The 15,109-nt window shown below is 32.9% G+C and overlaps 2 protein-coding genes across 5 annotated transcripts; one reads left to right on the forward strand and one right to left on the reverse strand.

Annotated features, from left to right (window-relative positions):
• Positions 1-3,707: 3,707 nt before the first annotated feature.
• Positions 3,708-12,637, reverse strand: LOC135848144 (OTU domain-containing protein 7B-like). Of its 4 annotated transcripts, XM_065367949.1 has the most exons (11): positions 12,474-12,636; positions 11,851-12,150; positions 11,579-11,740; positions 11,223-11,384; positions 10,919-11,147; positions 9,746-9,863; positions 9,480-9,651; positions 9,249-9,406; positions 8,943-9,173; positions 5,787-5,916; positions 3,708-4,445 (listed from the first exon to the last, which is right to left on the reverse strand). In XM_065367949.1, exons 2-11 carry the CDS (start codon positions 11,936-11,938, stop codon positions 4,339-4,341), a joined length of 1,557 nt encoding a protein of 518 aa, XP_065224021.1. In that variant the 5' UTR covers positions 11,939-12,150; positions 12,474-12,636; the 3' UTR covers positions 3,708-4,338. The 4 variants fall into 4 exon arrangements, with proteins under 4 accessions (XP_065224021.1, XP_065224019.1, XP_065224020.1 ...); XM_065367947.1 differs by having other exon boundaries at positions 3,708-5,916; positions 12,474-12,637; XM_065367948.1 differs by lacking the exon at positions 12,474-12,636 and adding an exon at positions 12,297-12,439 and having other exon boundaries at positions 3,708-5,916.
• A 194-nt stretch (positions 12,638-12,831) lies between these two features.
• Positions 12,832-15,096, forward strand: LOC135848146 (cathepsin B-like). The gene is made up of 7 exons (XM_065367952.1): positions 12,832-13,043; positions 13,150-13,545; positions 13,653-13,862; positions 13,963-14,163; positions 14,267-14,411; positions 14,491-14,607; positions 14,706-15,096. Exons 2-7 carry the CDS (start codon positions 13,399-13,401, stop codon positions 14,915-14,917), a joined length of 1,032 nt encoding a protein of 343 aa, XP_065224024.1. The 5' UTR covers positions 12,832-13,043; positions 13,150-13,398; the 3' UTR covers positions 14,918-15,096.
• Positions 15,097-15,109: the final 13 nt, after the last annotated feature.

Here is a 15,109-nt window from a genome sequence, read left to right on the forward strand (position 1 = left end):
TAAAAAATGCATAAAAATAACTGTAGATTTTACAGCAATTTCATTTTTTGCATTGAATTTGGATTTGAAATTAGATTCAAAAAATTCATACCGAAAATTAATGTCCACCTTCGATTTGAAAGAACGTTGAATTTTTACTTAACGAGAAGTTTCCTGCAATTTTTGAAAAGAATCATGATAGGTATAAAACCCACATGATCAAAATTGATTTTTAATGAATTTTTTACAATTCGAAATTGACCATTTAACCATTTTCAGCGTTACCTAATTTTTTTTTTTTTTTTTTTTTTTTTTTTTAATAATATAAAAATAAATGTAGGTAGATAGATACTTAGGTAATAGGCACCTATTTATTAATTAACAGTGATGGAAATTAGTCCTGAAACCAATATCAATCCTTTCAAAAAGAATTTCACCATTTCCAACCATTCTGGAGCCTCCAATTCGATTTTCAATTTCTTCGGAATTTATAAAATTTCTCTAGAAATCGTGGAAATTAATTTGAAGAGCAAAAAATCAAGCAGTGGCTTTTTTTGATCTACTTGACTAATCAATTTACATTTGCTCCAATTTTTAAGCGGACTCTTAAAAAAATTCATGTTTATCTCCAGGAATATTAATACCTATGTATAGTTGTATACCTATAAAAAAAATGCAGAAAAATGAAAAAAAATCCAAAAAATATATTTTTAAAAAAAAATCTGCACGAGTGGCTGAATATTGTCTAAAACCAACCCTCCGAATCCAATTTCGACTATTTTGAGCCATTCTGGAGTCTCCAGCAGATTTCCAGTTTCTCCAAAATTTTAAAATTTCTCCAGCAACAGTGGAAATTAATTTGGGTAGCTAAAAATCGAGTTGTGGTCTATCTATTCTCGACCTTTTTGAAGATCACACTTGCACCGATCTCCCGGTGGATACTTCGAGTGTAGGTACCTATTTCTTGATCAACATATTTTTGATGGTACCTGGAGAAGGCTGGCACAAAGTGCCTACCTGAAAATCGAGGCAGATGTGAATAATTTGGTTGAAAAGATTGACAATAAGCTACATTTCGATTTTCAGCTGCCCAAAATCAATTTTCACGCTTTTTGGAGGACTTTCAAAAATTCTGGAGAAATTGAAAATCGAGTTGAAGGTTCCAAAAATTTTGATCATGTATGGAATGCTGAGGAGGGAAGGAGGAAGGATGATCACAAAGGTCGCATTGAAAAAGTAAGTAAATGTTTAAAATCAGCACCTTTGAATTACCTAATAGAAACATCGATACGTTACTTTTTTTTTTGGATTTCGATAAAAATTAAGAATCCTCGAATTACCCATGGGACATGGAGATGCCATTTTGAAAATTAGTCTGTTGAAAAAAGGTCAAAAAACAGCTTTGACAATCATCGTGGAAAATTGAGCTTTTACGATGAAAGTTCAACTTAGATCCTTTTGATTTCAATGATCAATTTTCAATTTTCAATTTATTCTCTGGGAAACCTCGCAAGCACATTCAGCTTCAAGTTTGATCAGTCTCAAGAAATCAACTCTCGGAGTTCGGCAGTTTTGCAATCAGCTCAATTTTGAGCCATAAAATGGATAATTTCTAACAAATAAAAAGAATCGCTTATTGTGATCGAATTTTGTTCTCAGATGCAAAAAACTTTTCTAGCCAAAATTTTGACTTGAATTAATAATCAAGTTTTTTTTTTAAATTAAAAAAATGAGATGAAGATAAGTTTGTACCGATTCGAGGTCGCTGAACTTGAATTTTAGTTTAAAAAAATCCGGCTGTGATAGTGAATCAATCAGTGATAATAATGGAATAAATTCGTTCTGTTGAAATTGAGAAAGGTGTTGCATATCTGATAAATACAAGGAGACTTCTTTTTTTCATGAAAAAAATATTTCTTCGATAAAACTAATTTTGGAATCCAATTTTTTACAAATTTATTTTCATCATGTTTACCATAACAATGTCCATGTCTAATAAAAAAAAAAACATCATTTTTTGCAATTTTATTTTAATTTTGTAATCATTAGGTATTAAATTTTTTCAGGATTCGTAGGTACCCTTTCAGTGATTCAATTCAAACCAAGTAAGTACTCGTACCTCGCATCAGAGACGGTTCGAAGTCATACTATTTGGAGGGGTGTATCACGTCATTTTTCCGACAAAAATTGTAATTTTTTCGACAATACTTCATTGAAATTAGAACGTGCTGTGCTGCTGCGTCAAAAAAATTTGAAAAATGTAGTAAATCTGTTCAGAATCTGAAAAAATGAAAAATTTCAAATTTGCATTTTTCATGTACTTTGAGTATTAACTATTAAGTATGACTGAGTATGAGTACCTATAGTATTTTTTCACATGGGATAGGTTTCTTGAAATTATATATAACTCTGCAGAAGAGAATCAAATTTAAATTAGCCCGAGCAAAGCGAAGGAAAAAGTTTTGGAAAACTTGTGATTTGAAAAGTGAAACACGATATCAATTTTAATGTGAAAATTCGATCTTTCTGATCTCAACTTTTTTTAAATTTTACGAGTTCTCGTTCATCAAACAAATTATGGATATGTAATGTTCGCCGCGAAGAAGGAAATACTGTAGAGAAAAATAGAAACTACATCATTTTTAATATGAGAAGAAATTCGGTGAAAGAGGTTTCAACTTTTAAGTGACCACTGAAGCACTGAAGGTTGTTGAAAATCGAATTTATCCACTTCATTTATTTATTCAGTTTCATCGGTCTCATGTAAAATCCTCAGATTTTATCTCTTCGTCAGAATTTCATTCGTTTCCATCTCTTCATTACACAGCTTTGAACTTTTCTTAAATCGAATAAAGTAGAAAAAAAAGCTCTGAAAATTAGTATGAACGAATCTATTCAAAGTACTCGAACGTAGCCGAAGGCTAACCTAACGGAGTTGCACGAACGCTAACCTAACCTAACGGAATTGCCCGAAGGCTAACCTAACGGAAATACACGAAGTCTAACCTAACCTAAGTATAGCAAAATCACTAGCAAAATCCGATCGATTTTCTGCTAACCTAACCTAACTGTTGCAAAATTCGATCGGTTTGCGTGTTTTTTCATGCGAACTCAATTAAACTGATAAATTTAGCAAAAAGCTTATTACCAACTCTAGCTTTTAAGGTTCGGAGAATTAAATCATCTCATTGCAAAATGGAGAATCGATACATGAATTGAGAAGATGTGTATTAAAATCGTTGCGAATTTTTTGAATGTAATTGTTGTTTCAGAAATCAACAATCAAGTCAGCGAAAATTTTTCAAGTTCATTTATTAATTTCATTTCTCATTTTTGAAAAAATGTTTCATGTTGCTAGTATCATTATTGATGATTTTGTATATTCTTCAGACAGACATTATATCAAAATTCGCCAATATCTTCCGAAGTGTAATATTAAGCGTTTATAAATTAAAACCTCGAAGTCCATCAGTATAATATTTTCATTGAGAGTACAAAAGTGTATAAATGTGGAAAATAATGATGAAAAATAGGTACAACTTAGGCGAGGGCAAAAGCTTTTTTAAAAAAAATAAGAATTTTGAGGATAGATCGATGATTTTGTCGTTTTGCCGACGATTCTGAACATTGGAGGGGTGTCACCCCCCCATACCCCCCTTTAAAACCGTCCCTGCCTCGTATGGATAATTAATTTGAACCGTTCTCAAAATCGAACAAAATTTTCAAAATTAAACAGCCTGGTTAAATGTTTTATTTATTAACATTACAACAATGTGAAAGTTTTATTATATTTATAAAAGAGAAGAAAAAAAAACTTACTCTACGAATATAAATATAAGTTAACAATAAAACTTGATATACTGAAAAAAAACAATAATAAACCGGCCCTCCAAAAAAAGCTACAAACTGCACAATTTGGCATTCTCGTCAAAGATGAAATCCAAACTCAACGTACTTAAGTAATTTAAAAACAAAGTTTAATACGAAATTTTATCCAGTCTTCATAAAGTGATTTTAAGATTCATTCGAGCTGATCTCCTTTTCAGAAACTAGTCCTTTTATAATAATCTCGAGGCCCAAAAACAATCTCAACATGATAAATAACATAAAGAAACATAACAAATAGGTAACGTTAAAAAGAATAATGATAAATGCACAATCATTCAAAAAATACCTCTCTCCCAAACCAGCCTATCTCGTAAAAAAAATAAATATATCGCTCGATATACATTATTTTTATGTGGTAAAAATATTACAACCCTTTTATTTCGAAACACTTCGTATAATTTTTTTCAGCAATAAAATACTAAAAATAAAACCTACATTTCGTATAAAAACTTGACCAATCTTACCACGCAATCACGGTATTTTGGAATTATCCGAGCAAATTTGCGATAAAATTGTCAAACACAAGTTCAATTTAAGGAATAATTTATATCCGATGTTAGTATTTTCTTGTGACGGACCTATAATATAAGTAACATTTTACAATTAAAAAAAGAATTCAGAATAAAAATATAAAACCACGTGGATCTTTTTGTTCGATACATCCCACGCGCGTAGCCCACCACAGCCAACACATAGGCCAAAAAAATGAACTCTCGAAGCAGGCAAAAAAAAAAGGCCCATGATCCACGGCCCAAAATGCGTCACAAGCTTCATCTAAAATACTGACCAAAGCTCGTTTCTGTTTTGTTCTGCAGTTCATGAAAAAATAATGAACCGTAACGATACAAATGGCACATTAACCGTACAAAAATTTCATCGTATAAATAAAAACACCACAAGCGTAATAAAAAAAAAAAGAAAAAAAATGCAGCAAAACTGGTAACGTTTCGATGCAAGCGTACAATGAATATAATCACTAATGATAAATGATTTTAAAGTTATCATATAACCGATGCAATAAATAATAAATTTTTGTAAATATAATTTTACAAAATATACACATTAGATGTGAAAAATAAAAAGAAAAAAGTGTCATGATATCCATAATAACAAAATACTAAAATTGGAGATATTTCACACAAAAAATTTATACTCCTCGAAAAAAAATAATAAATAAACAGAGTAAGACGTCCTGGATATGTAAATTAAAATGTACATAAATGTGATGATTAAAATATTTGTACGAACGATATTTTGAGAACAAAAATACTCAAAAACCAACCCTCCAATTTATTCGAAACAACGAGCCAATAATGAAGAAAAAAATTTGATATTCCATTTGGAAAAAATATAGGTACATAAAACAGTGATCCCCAACACAGATTTCCATCACCAAATGAGAGTATTGAAATTACAAAGACGATATTGATATTTCAAGAAAATTAAAATAAAAAATTCATAATTCAATGTGATGCGCTAATTCAACGACGTCATATCTGTCTGACTAGTTATAAATCAAAAGATGGGGAGTAAAAAAGAAAAAAAGAAACACAGGATAGACAACAATAAAGAAAACATAATAATAAGTCAAAAGTAACAGAACAGAAACATCGAATGCAGAAAACTGATACAATGCGAGATGACTTATTTGTATGACAGTAATACTGTTACAAGCGCAATTAAGCTTTACATAGATAAAAAAAAAATCAAATCAACGAAACACACAAATAATTATTAGGAACGAATACGCATTGAAATCGTTCCTCGTCTTTTTTTGTTTTGTTTAAAATTTGTTATTCAAATAGTCTTTTTTTTACTCTGGTAACATTGCGAGCAATAATTATCGTACTGATCGTTACCGAAGAAGGTACAGTTTTCAGCACGACATTGTACACCAGTTTTGTAAAAAGTGGACTTACTCAGGTATAAAGTGGGATCGTTGTTAGTAGCTGGCTTCACCGGTGTCAGTTGACTTACTTTTTCGTGCGATTCGGCGTCTGCTTCGGTGTAAAATTGAGATTTTCCGGCGCCATAACGAGGTGCGCCAGCCTGAGAAAAAAAATTAAAAATTGAATAAGAACCTACCTACGGATAGATAAAAATTATTGCAGTAAAATAAAAATGAAATCTGTATTTTGAAAAAAAATCATAAAAAAGGCATAAAAAAAGAATTTATAACCTTGAACAAAAAATTTGTCAATAACGATGTATTTTACACTTTTAAGAGGTCGTTGGAAGAAGGAAATTGCGACCACCTACTCTCCAAAATTAAGGCAAAAATAGAAAATTTCATGTACGATGCATAAATTCTGGTCTCATTGACTTCCTTGACCCTAAAACAGGATAATTCGAGGGAAATGAACATCGAGATAATATATTTTAAACCCCATAGGAGATTAAATGCAGAGGAAGAGAGAAATGTGAGCTTGAAAATCTTTAAAAGTACCTAGTGAAATTTTGCATCATTCTTTTTAAATCAAAGAATATAGGTTCTTCAATCTTAAGCCTACAAGGGTCTTTGGATGGAGAGAAAAAGAGGGCGGAGGGAAGCGGTTCAAATGTCCTCAAAGATATTGAAAATTGGCATTTCTGTAATTTTCACACATTTTTTTGTTGTTTCAATTTCGCTGAGCCCAAAATCAGAAAATTAATGGATCACAATCGAAACTTGAAAGTGAACTTTTTGAATCTGTACTCTCAAATTGGCTCAAAACAAAGCTAGATCGAAAGAACAAATCCTAAAACCCACGTAATAAAAGTTTCATGTCCTTAATTTCATTTTTGGAGAATTACAAATACTAAAAATTTAAAAAAGCTGTTTCAAGGACGATTTTCAAACTTTTTTCATGAAATATAATTTTTTTTTGAGAAAATGAACCAATTGAGAATAATTCTTTCAATTCAACTTCCAGAAATAAACAAATATTTAATTTTGGGCCATTCTGGAGCGTCCTAACAGTTTTCAAATTTCTTCAGAAATATTAAACCACTCTGAAGGGGCCAAAAATAAACTTTGAAACCTATAACTTTGATCGGTGCTTATTGGGCACCGTGTTGGCCGATTTGGGTGGTTACTGCAAATTTCCAAGGTACCAGTTCAAAAGTGAATACTCACATTGGTTCTATATGCTCAAAAAAATGACGTAAATTTTATGAAAAAGTTTGAAAATTGCCCTTACAACTGCTTTTTTGAATTTTTAAAAATTCACCAAAAATCTAAAAATGAACTTTAGGACCTGAAATTTTGGTTACGGAGGTTTTAGGACATATTCTATCGATCTAGCTTAGTTTTATTAAAATTGAAGGGTGCCAGTTCGAAAAGTTTTCTTATTAGAATAATAATGCTGACCTCATTTTGCCGAATTAAAAAATTATTTTGACAAAAAAAATAAAGCAAGTACTTCACTTTTATCTGGAATAAGTATAAAGGCCTCAGAACGGTAAGAAATGGGTGGGGTGGTGAGGGAGGAGGGAAGGGAGTTGAATTCTTTTAAAATTTCTGAAATGAGTATTTCCTTCGCCTATTTTGCTTTGAAATTGAAGGGGATACTGTTTGAGCATAAAACCTGACTCATCTTTTTTCGATTTGAATGTGAACAAAAAAGTTTCTTCGTTGAAGCGATCTGTACGTTCAAAATTTAAAACTAAATCCCCATTTCCAAAAAAAACAAAATTAAAATTGATTTTTTTGATTCTGAATTTTAATTGTAATTTCTTCTTTGAAAACAAACAAAAAAAATTCTTCAAAAAAATAATTCATCTTCAAAATTGAGGAAGATATGAGACCTATTTTACATAAACTCGATCTGAAGATTGAATTTGGTTCACTGATTTCATTTACTTAGTTTTTTTGAATTCAACCTCATAAGACTTGAAGACATTTTTTTTTTGATTGGGACTGAGCAGATATTGAAGGGTCAAATTCAAAGATAACGATATTTGAAGTCAATGACCTGGAACTAGCTGTATCGAGATATCACATTTCAAAACTCCAAAAAATGAGTGGACATTCGGACTCTGTAGGCTACCTTCGAAAACCTATCAAACGATGCATCACGCGTCATTTTATAATATATTTTTTTTGGTCAATTTTCAGTTTTTTTGCGATACGACTGATTTTGTAATTTTTTCAATTTCAAGGTTATGTAAATATGTATAATCAAAATTGGTCATTTATGAAAATGTTTAAACCATTGCACGTTTGGTAGCTCATTTTCAGAAAAACTAGTCACAAAGAAAATAATTGCTTTTTTCCTTTGAGAAAAAGGCAGAAACAAATTTTCATTCCAAATGACGAAATCACTTTTGAAAAACAAATCCTCAATTTGGTAACCTCGCGAGAAATTTGGTTCAACTAAACGTACTTCGTGATAGTGATAATTAAGAATTCATCGTAAATATTTTTTTCTTTCAATATCAAAAAGAGCATTAAATATTTCAAAAATAAATAGACCGATCGAGAAACGTATTTGTAATTTTGAATTACACAACGTGGAAAAAACAAGTTATCAATCAATCAATCGATCGATCGAATTACTCATACGATTCTCACCGGTCAATTACAGCTCGCTACGAATTAGATACGTATTTTCAAGCGACTTGGAATAAAAACAAATCTCTCGGAACGTGATTTATTTTCAACAAGCACAAACAACAGATATTTACATTCAATTTGCTCGCTGAGCCAGCTAAACGCATCCGAAGACCACAAAAATCCGAGCCAATCGCATCCTCCGCTTTATGATTTGCTTGCGATTGATCCACCATACATAGACAATGCATTCTTATCGTTTACCAGTCTGCAAAATTGTATATACAATGCTTTAAAATATACACACGTGATTACTACGGTGGTGAGCGATGCGTTGACTCGGTAGAGCTGGCTACAACGAACGCTCGACAAATTGAAAATAAATCTAATAAGTCGCGTGAAAATACGTCGGATTAAATTACCCTAATACGTCATTCGTTCTTGAGCATCATCGAAAGAACGAAGGTACCTACACGACGACATCGATAACGCTACTTAAAAATAATTACCGCTATTTACAGCTCGATCTAGGTAGGATACTTACGTTTGTTTGTTGAAATCGTTCCATGGCGTTTTGAAGATAATTCTTGATCATTACGTCGTGGTACTCGTGTCTTCGATCGGTATGTAGAAGCGCGCATAATATATGACCGGACTTATTCGTCGTATTATTACGAACCGAGTTCGATCGGGTCAATTTCAATCTCAACTTGTTACCAACCGATCTGCCCAAACTGCCGAGTAACCCATTCTTGTTGTTTTCACTATTGTTACCCTGGATTACATACAAGCACATTATATATGAATATCATTAAGTTCACACAGGGCTAAATTATAGCACGAAATTTACCTGCGGGTCCAAACGTACAACATCCAAGTACTCATTCAACAAAGAGATGCTATCGTTGAACGAAAGCTCGGTAAAATCTTCTTCTTCGTTGTCACCAGGATCTGTATGAAACTGAATACACAACAACTCGTTTGACGAGTCGACCAGCGGAATGGCAGCTGCGAGAAATTAAAATTAGGATCTTTCATCGAGTAAAACGATTAGCCAAGTCGAAGTGGCTAGATTACTCACGAGTATTGGGGTTATTAGGGTTATTTGAGCTGTCCATAGCAACAAGGGCTGAAAAGTGGCCGCCATCGTAGGCCAACAGAAGAGGTGATCGTTGGCATTCTGATGGTGTACATTCGACTGGAAGGTAAACACCGCCGAATGGTATGGGAGCTAAGGGTTCACCGTTCATGTCCTATAGAAAAAGAAAAAAATGATTATAAATTATAAATTCAATTTCATTGTTAATGTTTGTGGTTCTCAAATAATTTCAGACTCGTTGTACTCACCTTCAGCATGGTATCAGCTACCACAATAATCGGTCTTTTCAACAAATGGGCTAAAGCCAAAACATGAATTTCTTCCAGACTTTCGTAAATATTACCGTATAAATCTCCTTTACCGGCGCTATAACAGATAAACCGCGAAGTATTAATAATTTATCATAAAATACGCACATTACAAGCACATTTCATGGACATAATATTTTAACAACTTCATTTCAGAAAAGATTAAGCCATAGAAACAATCATAATAAATCAATTCTAATAAAAATATTCATCATTTTATGAAACAACATTATTGCTAAAAATAGGATCCAATTTTACAACGTAAAAATCTTTCCCAATTCTTTGTCAGAAAAGATTAAGCCAATAGAAACAATCACGATAAATCAATTCTAAAAATAAATCATCATTTTGGGGAAGTCACGTTGCAAAACAAAAGATCCCATTTATGAGCACAAATAACACGGTACAGATTCTCAAAAGTTTCGAATCAGAAAAGATTAAGCCATAGAAACAATCACAGTGGATCAATTCTAAAAAAAAATCATCATTTTGGTAAAACAATATTACAAAAAACCACCAATATATTCTGTTCTTCTGCACAGATTCTCAAAAGCTTCGAATCAGAAAAGATTAAGCCATAGAAACAATCACGATGAATCAATTCTAAAATAAATCATCATTTTTGTGAAGCAAATAACAAAAATAAAATTCAATAGATCTAATAATTCTTTTGCAAAATCCGAACATATTTCTTTTTTTTTAAAAGCTTCGAATCAGAAAAGATTAAGCCATAGAAACAATCACGATGAATCAATTCTAAAATAAATCATCATTTTGGTAAAGCAAATAACAAAAATAAAATCCAATAGTTCTAATAATTCTTTTGCAAAATCCGAACATATTTTCAAAAGCTTCGAATCAGAAAAGATTAAGCCATAGAAACAATCACGATGAATCAATTCTAAAATAAATCATCATTTTGACGAAGCAACACGATAAATAACTTCCACCCGATTCAATTCTTCTACATAATTCAGTATATATTTTCAAAAAGCTTCGTATCAGAAAAGATTAAGCCATAGAAACAATCACAGTAAATCAATTCTAAAGATCGATCATCATAACGAAGCAATATAACCAAAAATCCAGATCCAATGAAATTTTCTAGCTCACCTTACGATACTCTGTCGTCTAAGTCGAGGAGTCGTCGAAGCCATGCTAACAATAGCATTCCATTCACGTCTCCATTCAACTTCAGAATACACCAATCCAGCTTGAGCATTTAGAATACTCTGCTGTCGTTTCCAACGTCTCCATAAAGCTTCTCTATACGTACTCTGGCTCAAAAAGGTATGCAGATTTTTACGCAGTGTTAATAAACGATCGTGAAATCCCCAAACACCTGTTTGAATACCAAATGGGAATTAAATATGAAGTGAGATACTTCTAGTTATTCTGACGGGTGCTTATAACTTACCTAGAGAAGCTGCATGAAGCAAACAGTTACCATCACCGGAGGTAGAGAGGGGCCATAATCTTTGTGCAAACGATGTCCACCAATTCAAACGATTAGCCTGTTCTAACGACGACTGCGTTGATATTGAGATTAAATCTTTTTCCAGGAACTCTCGAAAATCATCTGCAATAATTAAACGTTAGCATGAGCTGTACGGTAATATATTTAGTAATTTTATCAGCTCAACAACTATATTGGAAAAGATTAAGCAAATAAGTACCATCGTAAAAACGTTCAATTATACGTTTATCGTCGTTATTGATCGTTTTTACACCAACAACACTACAGGTAGTTCATAAACAACTCGAGTATATTACCTGGAAATTGAGTGAAATCCGGCAAAGTAAACGTATAAACAGGTGTATCAATCGACAAGTATTCCTCGTCAGTGTTATCAACTAAAGCTAGTTCTGATCTGACTCTCGAGACGATATTTACATTGTCGGTGGCACGAGATATACCACGATTCAATGTCTTATCTGTAAACGAACAATACACACAATTAGTCACACACGTACGTACATACGTAATAACATAATCGCGGATTTACCGCGAATACGAGGTAACGAAACCACCCATCAATACTCACATTCAGATCTATAATTTTCCTTGTTTTCGGACGTAGAGTTGCATCGATCGTCTACACTATCGGCTAACTCGACTATTTCGTTAACCATGGCGATATCTTGGTCGGCGATATTGAAATTCCCATTTAAATCATCTTCGGACAGCAATCGATTACCGATGGTGTTAGTAATCACGTTGTAATTCTGATTATGTTCTGACGTTATACTGGTCTCATCCTCGTCAACCCATTTCAAAGGACTGTGAAGGAGGCACGCCTCCTGATGCGTTTTAACTCCCTCCACGATTCACGAACGATGATTTTCTGAAAAACAAAATTCAATTTGTGAAAATTCATCACCAGGTGGGACGCGCAGGGATAATTTAAACTGCATCAACAACACACTAAAAATAAACTAGCGATGTGCAATCACCCGACTGTGTAGAGTATTTATCTATATAGGTACGTACATTAAATTGGTCAACACGCCGAGCTAAAAATTAATAACTCGAAATATTCATTTGTAACCTTGAAACATAATTTCATCTCGGACAGTCAAAAAGTGTTTTAGGTAAACTATCCTGCCGTATAGCCTGCGTAAATAATTCACCAACAACGAAAAAACAAAGCTAATGATAATTACTTACTAATTATGGAAGTACCAGAGGGAGATCTTCGTCTTCGTGTAAATAAACCGAGATAATGATAATTTACACGCTGATATCGTTCATTCTACCATCACCACTCGTTTTTTTTCAATTACTAAAGTCCTGCAAGGCGCAAGGCTGTAAAATCACATGAAAACGGTTGGAAACGTACTTGGGTGTTTTTTTCAGGGCAAATTTTCTCAAAATTGCGTCGTATTTTCATTTTCCGTACTTAGCGTACTCTATAGGTGAATTTTCAAAGCTGAAATTTCAGAAAAATTATTTGGTTTCAGGCTTAATTTAGGTGGTAGTTGAATTTTTTTATTTTTTTTGAGAACTTTGAAACTTGTGTGTTTGGTGAGCTTTTCAGCTTCAACAGTTCGAATTTCGAGGAAATTTTGATTTTTGAAAGCTTTCGAAAGAATTTTAGATCTGTTTTGAAATTGATTTTTAATTCATATTCTGATTCTGATGACTAATAAATTAAATCAAAGTAAATCTGAATTCCCTAATTCCGAACGCAAGCTAAATGATCAATGTCCATCATAATTTTGAAGATAATCTTCATTTGTGAGTACTTATTCTAATTATTGATGATGTTTGATGTTTCCTAGTTTTTTTTCATCATCCGCAGCTACACAGCTCTCATAAAATGAAATTGTACGAATTTTTGCAGCCTTCGATATCAACTTTTTATTCTCAGAAGCTTCATGAAGCAATTTAAATATTCAATCATTTCGAAGAATCAGCTTGACCAAGTTCAGAATAAAACATGAAAAAATTAATCAGCTGTTCATCAGTCATCCCAATCGAGAGAAAGTACGCTCATCGTCTCATAATCAACGTATTCGCGTTCATTACATGTTTGGAACTTGAAAGGTTGAACTTGTATGAACAGTCAAGTCGTCATATTCATTAATGACGGATGTGTTTCAACATTATGTTCATTTTTTTCGTATTATTATTGAACAAAGTCGAACTATTCGAGTCTAAACATAACGTAGAACGTTTTATTAATCCTTTAAGTGATGCATTTATCAACTCAATTAATTCTTTGAACACGACGTGGAAAGTATGTGAACAGATAAGAATTTTTTTTCTTTTACGAAATATAATTAGATGTAAAAAATAGTTTGCGTCGTGTCAGTGATTAATTGAATTTGAAATGTTTATTTTTAGGCTGGTCGCAATTTTCACCCACTCGTTGATCTCGAATTCCTCAAGTCATTGGGAAACGCTTACGATGCAGAACTTGAAAAGTCCATCGAATCTACGATCGTTTCTAATAGATCGGTAAATCTACCTGATGAATTCGATTCCCGAATACGTTGGCCTAAATGTCCCACAATTAGAGAGATACGAGATCAAGGATCATGCGGATCATGTTGGGTAATTGAATTTGCATAATTGTATGCCTACCTACTTATTTTTCCCATATTCATACGCCTAGGTATTTCGATTTTTTTTTTACAAATGAAATTTTTCGCAGGTGTTTGCTGCTGTTGAAGCTATGTCGGATCGAGTGTGTGTACACTCGGATCAGAAAACCCATTTTCATTTCTCTGCCGAAAATTTATTAACTTGTTGCCAAACCTGTGGTAATGGGTGTCACGGAGGGAGCCATAAATTAGCTTGGAAGTACTGGGTAGATAATGGTATCGTTAGCGGAGGATCGTATAATTCACACGAGGTACGTACGAGTACATACCTTCGTATATATAAATTATAACCTCGTCGAGTTTAAAATTCAGGGTCGATTAAGCTTTCGAAATGCAACTTTTGTATCTTTGCAGGGTTGCCAACCGTATTATTTTCCTCCTTGCGAACACCATGAAATTGGTCCTAGAGCAAACTGTACGAAATATGGCCCTACACCAAAATGTGTTCAATCTTGTCAATCAAATTATCACGTAGCGTATAAGAAAGATTTACGTTTCGGTAAGTTTGAAAGATACCGCTTTCCTCCCCCTTCATCTCATTGGAAAATATTCCTAACGTTAATATTTTGTACATATAGGTAGAGAATGGTATTCTGTGGCCAGTGACGAAGAAGCAATCAAAACTGAAATATTCAACAATGGTCCAGTCGAAGCTTCGTTTTCAGCCTACGAAGACTTTTACGTTTATAAATCTGGTAAGTTTTCTAAACTCAGTCCTGAAAAGATGGGATTTTTTGTTTGCAAACGCTCGAATTTTTATTTTTCATATCACTAATATTATTCTTTTACATAGGAGTATATCAACACGTGAAAGGAAATTTTGTATGCGGTCACGCAGTCAAACTCATAGGCTGGGGAACCGATCACTCGACTAATACTCCATATTGGCTGGTGGCGAACTCTTTCAACTCGGATTGGGGAGATCACGGATATTTTAAAATAAAACGAGGAGTAAACGAGTGTCAAATCGAGAATGATGTAACCGCTGGACTCCCCTTATTATGACATCATTCGTGATTAAATAATAAATCTCGTTGCTCAAATTGGTATTCTCTGGCCAAGTTTTTAGAAGGCCGGAAATTGTTTCAAAAATTACTCAGTGATATAAAAATCATATACGTAAAATGTAACACGTTCCTAAATAGTATAAAATATTGTGATGAATAAAATACTAATGTTGCTCATTGTTGACTAATT

This window comes from Planococcus citri, chromosome 5, assembly GCF_950023065.1.
Source record: "Planococcus citri chromosome 5, ihPlaCitr1.1, whole genome shotgun sequence".
NCBI lineage: Eukaryota > Metazoa > Arthropoda > Insecta > Hemiptera > Pseudococcidae > Planococcus > Planococcus citri.

Bases quoted from the DNA above. Each gene is read 5' to 3' on its own strand.
- LOC135848144 (XM_065367947.1), bottom strand. From the start codon at position 11,938: ATGGTTAACGAAATAGTCGAGTTAGCCGATAGTGTAGACGATCGATGC. The intron at 11,741-11,850 runs GTGAGTATTGAT...GTTCGTTTACAG, and splicing joins GGAAAATTATAGATCTGAAT to ATAAGACATTGAATCGTGGT. The intron at 11,385-11,578 runs GTAATATACTCG...TAATTATTGCAG, and splicing joins GGATTTCACTCAATTTCCAG to ATGATTTTCGAGAGTTCCTG.
- LOC135848146 (XM_065367952.1), top strand. From the start codon at position 13,399: ATGTGTTTCAACATTATGTTCATTTTTTTCGTATTATTATTGAACAAA. The intron at 13,546-13,652 runs GTATGTGAACAG...GTTTATTTTTAG, and splicing joins CTTTGAACACGACGTGGAAA to GCTGGTCGCAATTTTCACCC. The intron at 13,863-13,962 runs GTAATTGAATTT...AATTTTTCGCAG, and splicing joins GATCATGCGGATCATGTTGG to GTGTTTGCTGCTGTTGAAGC.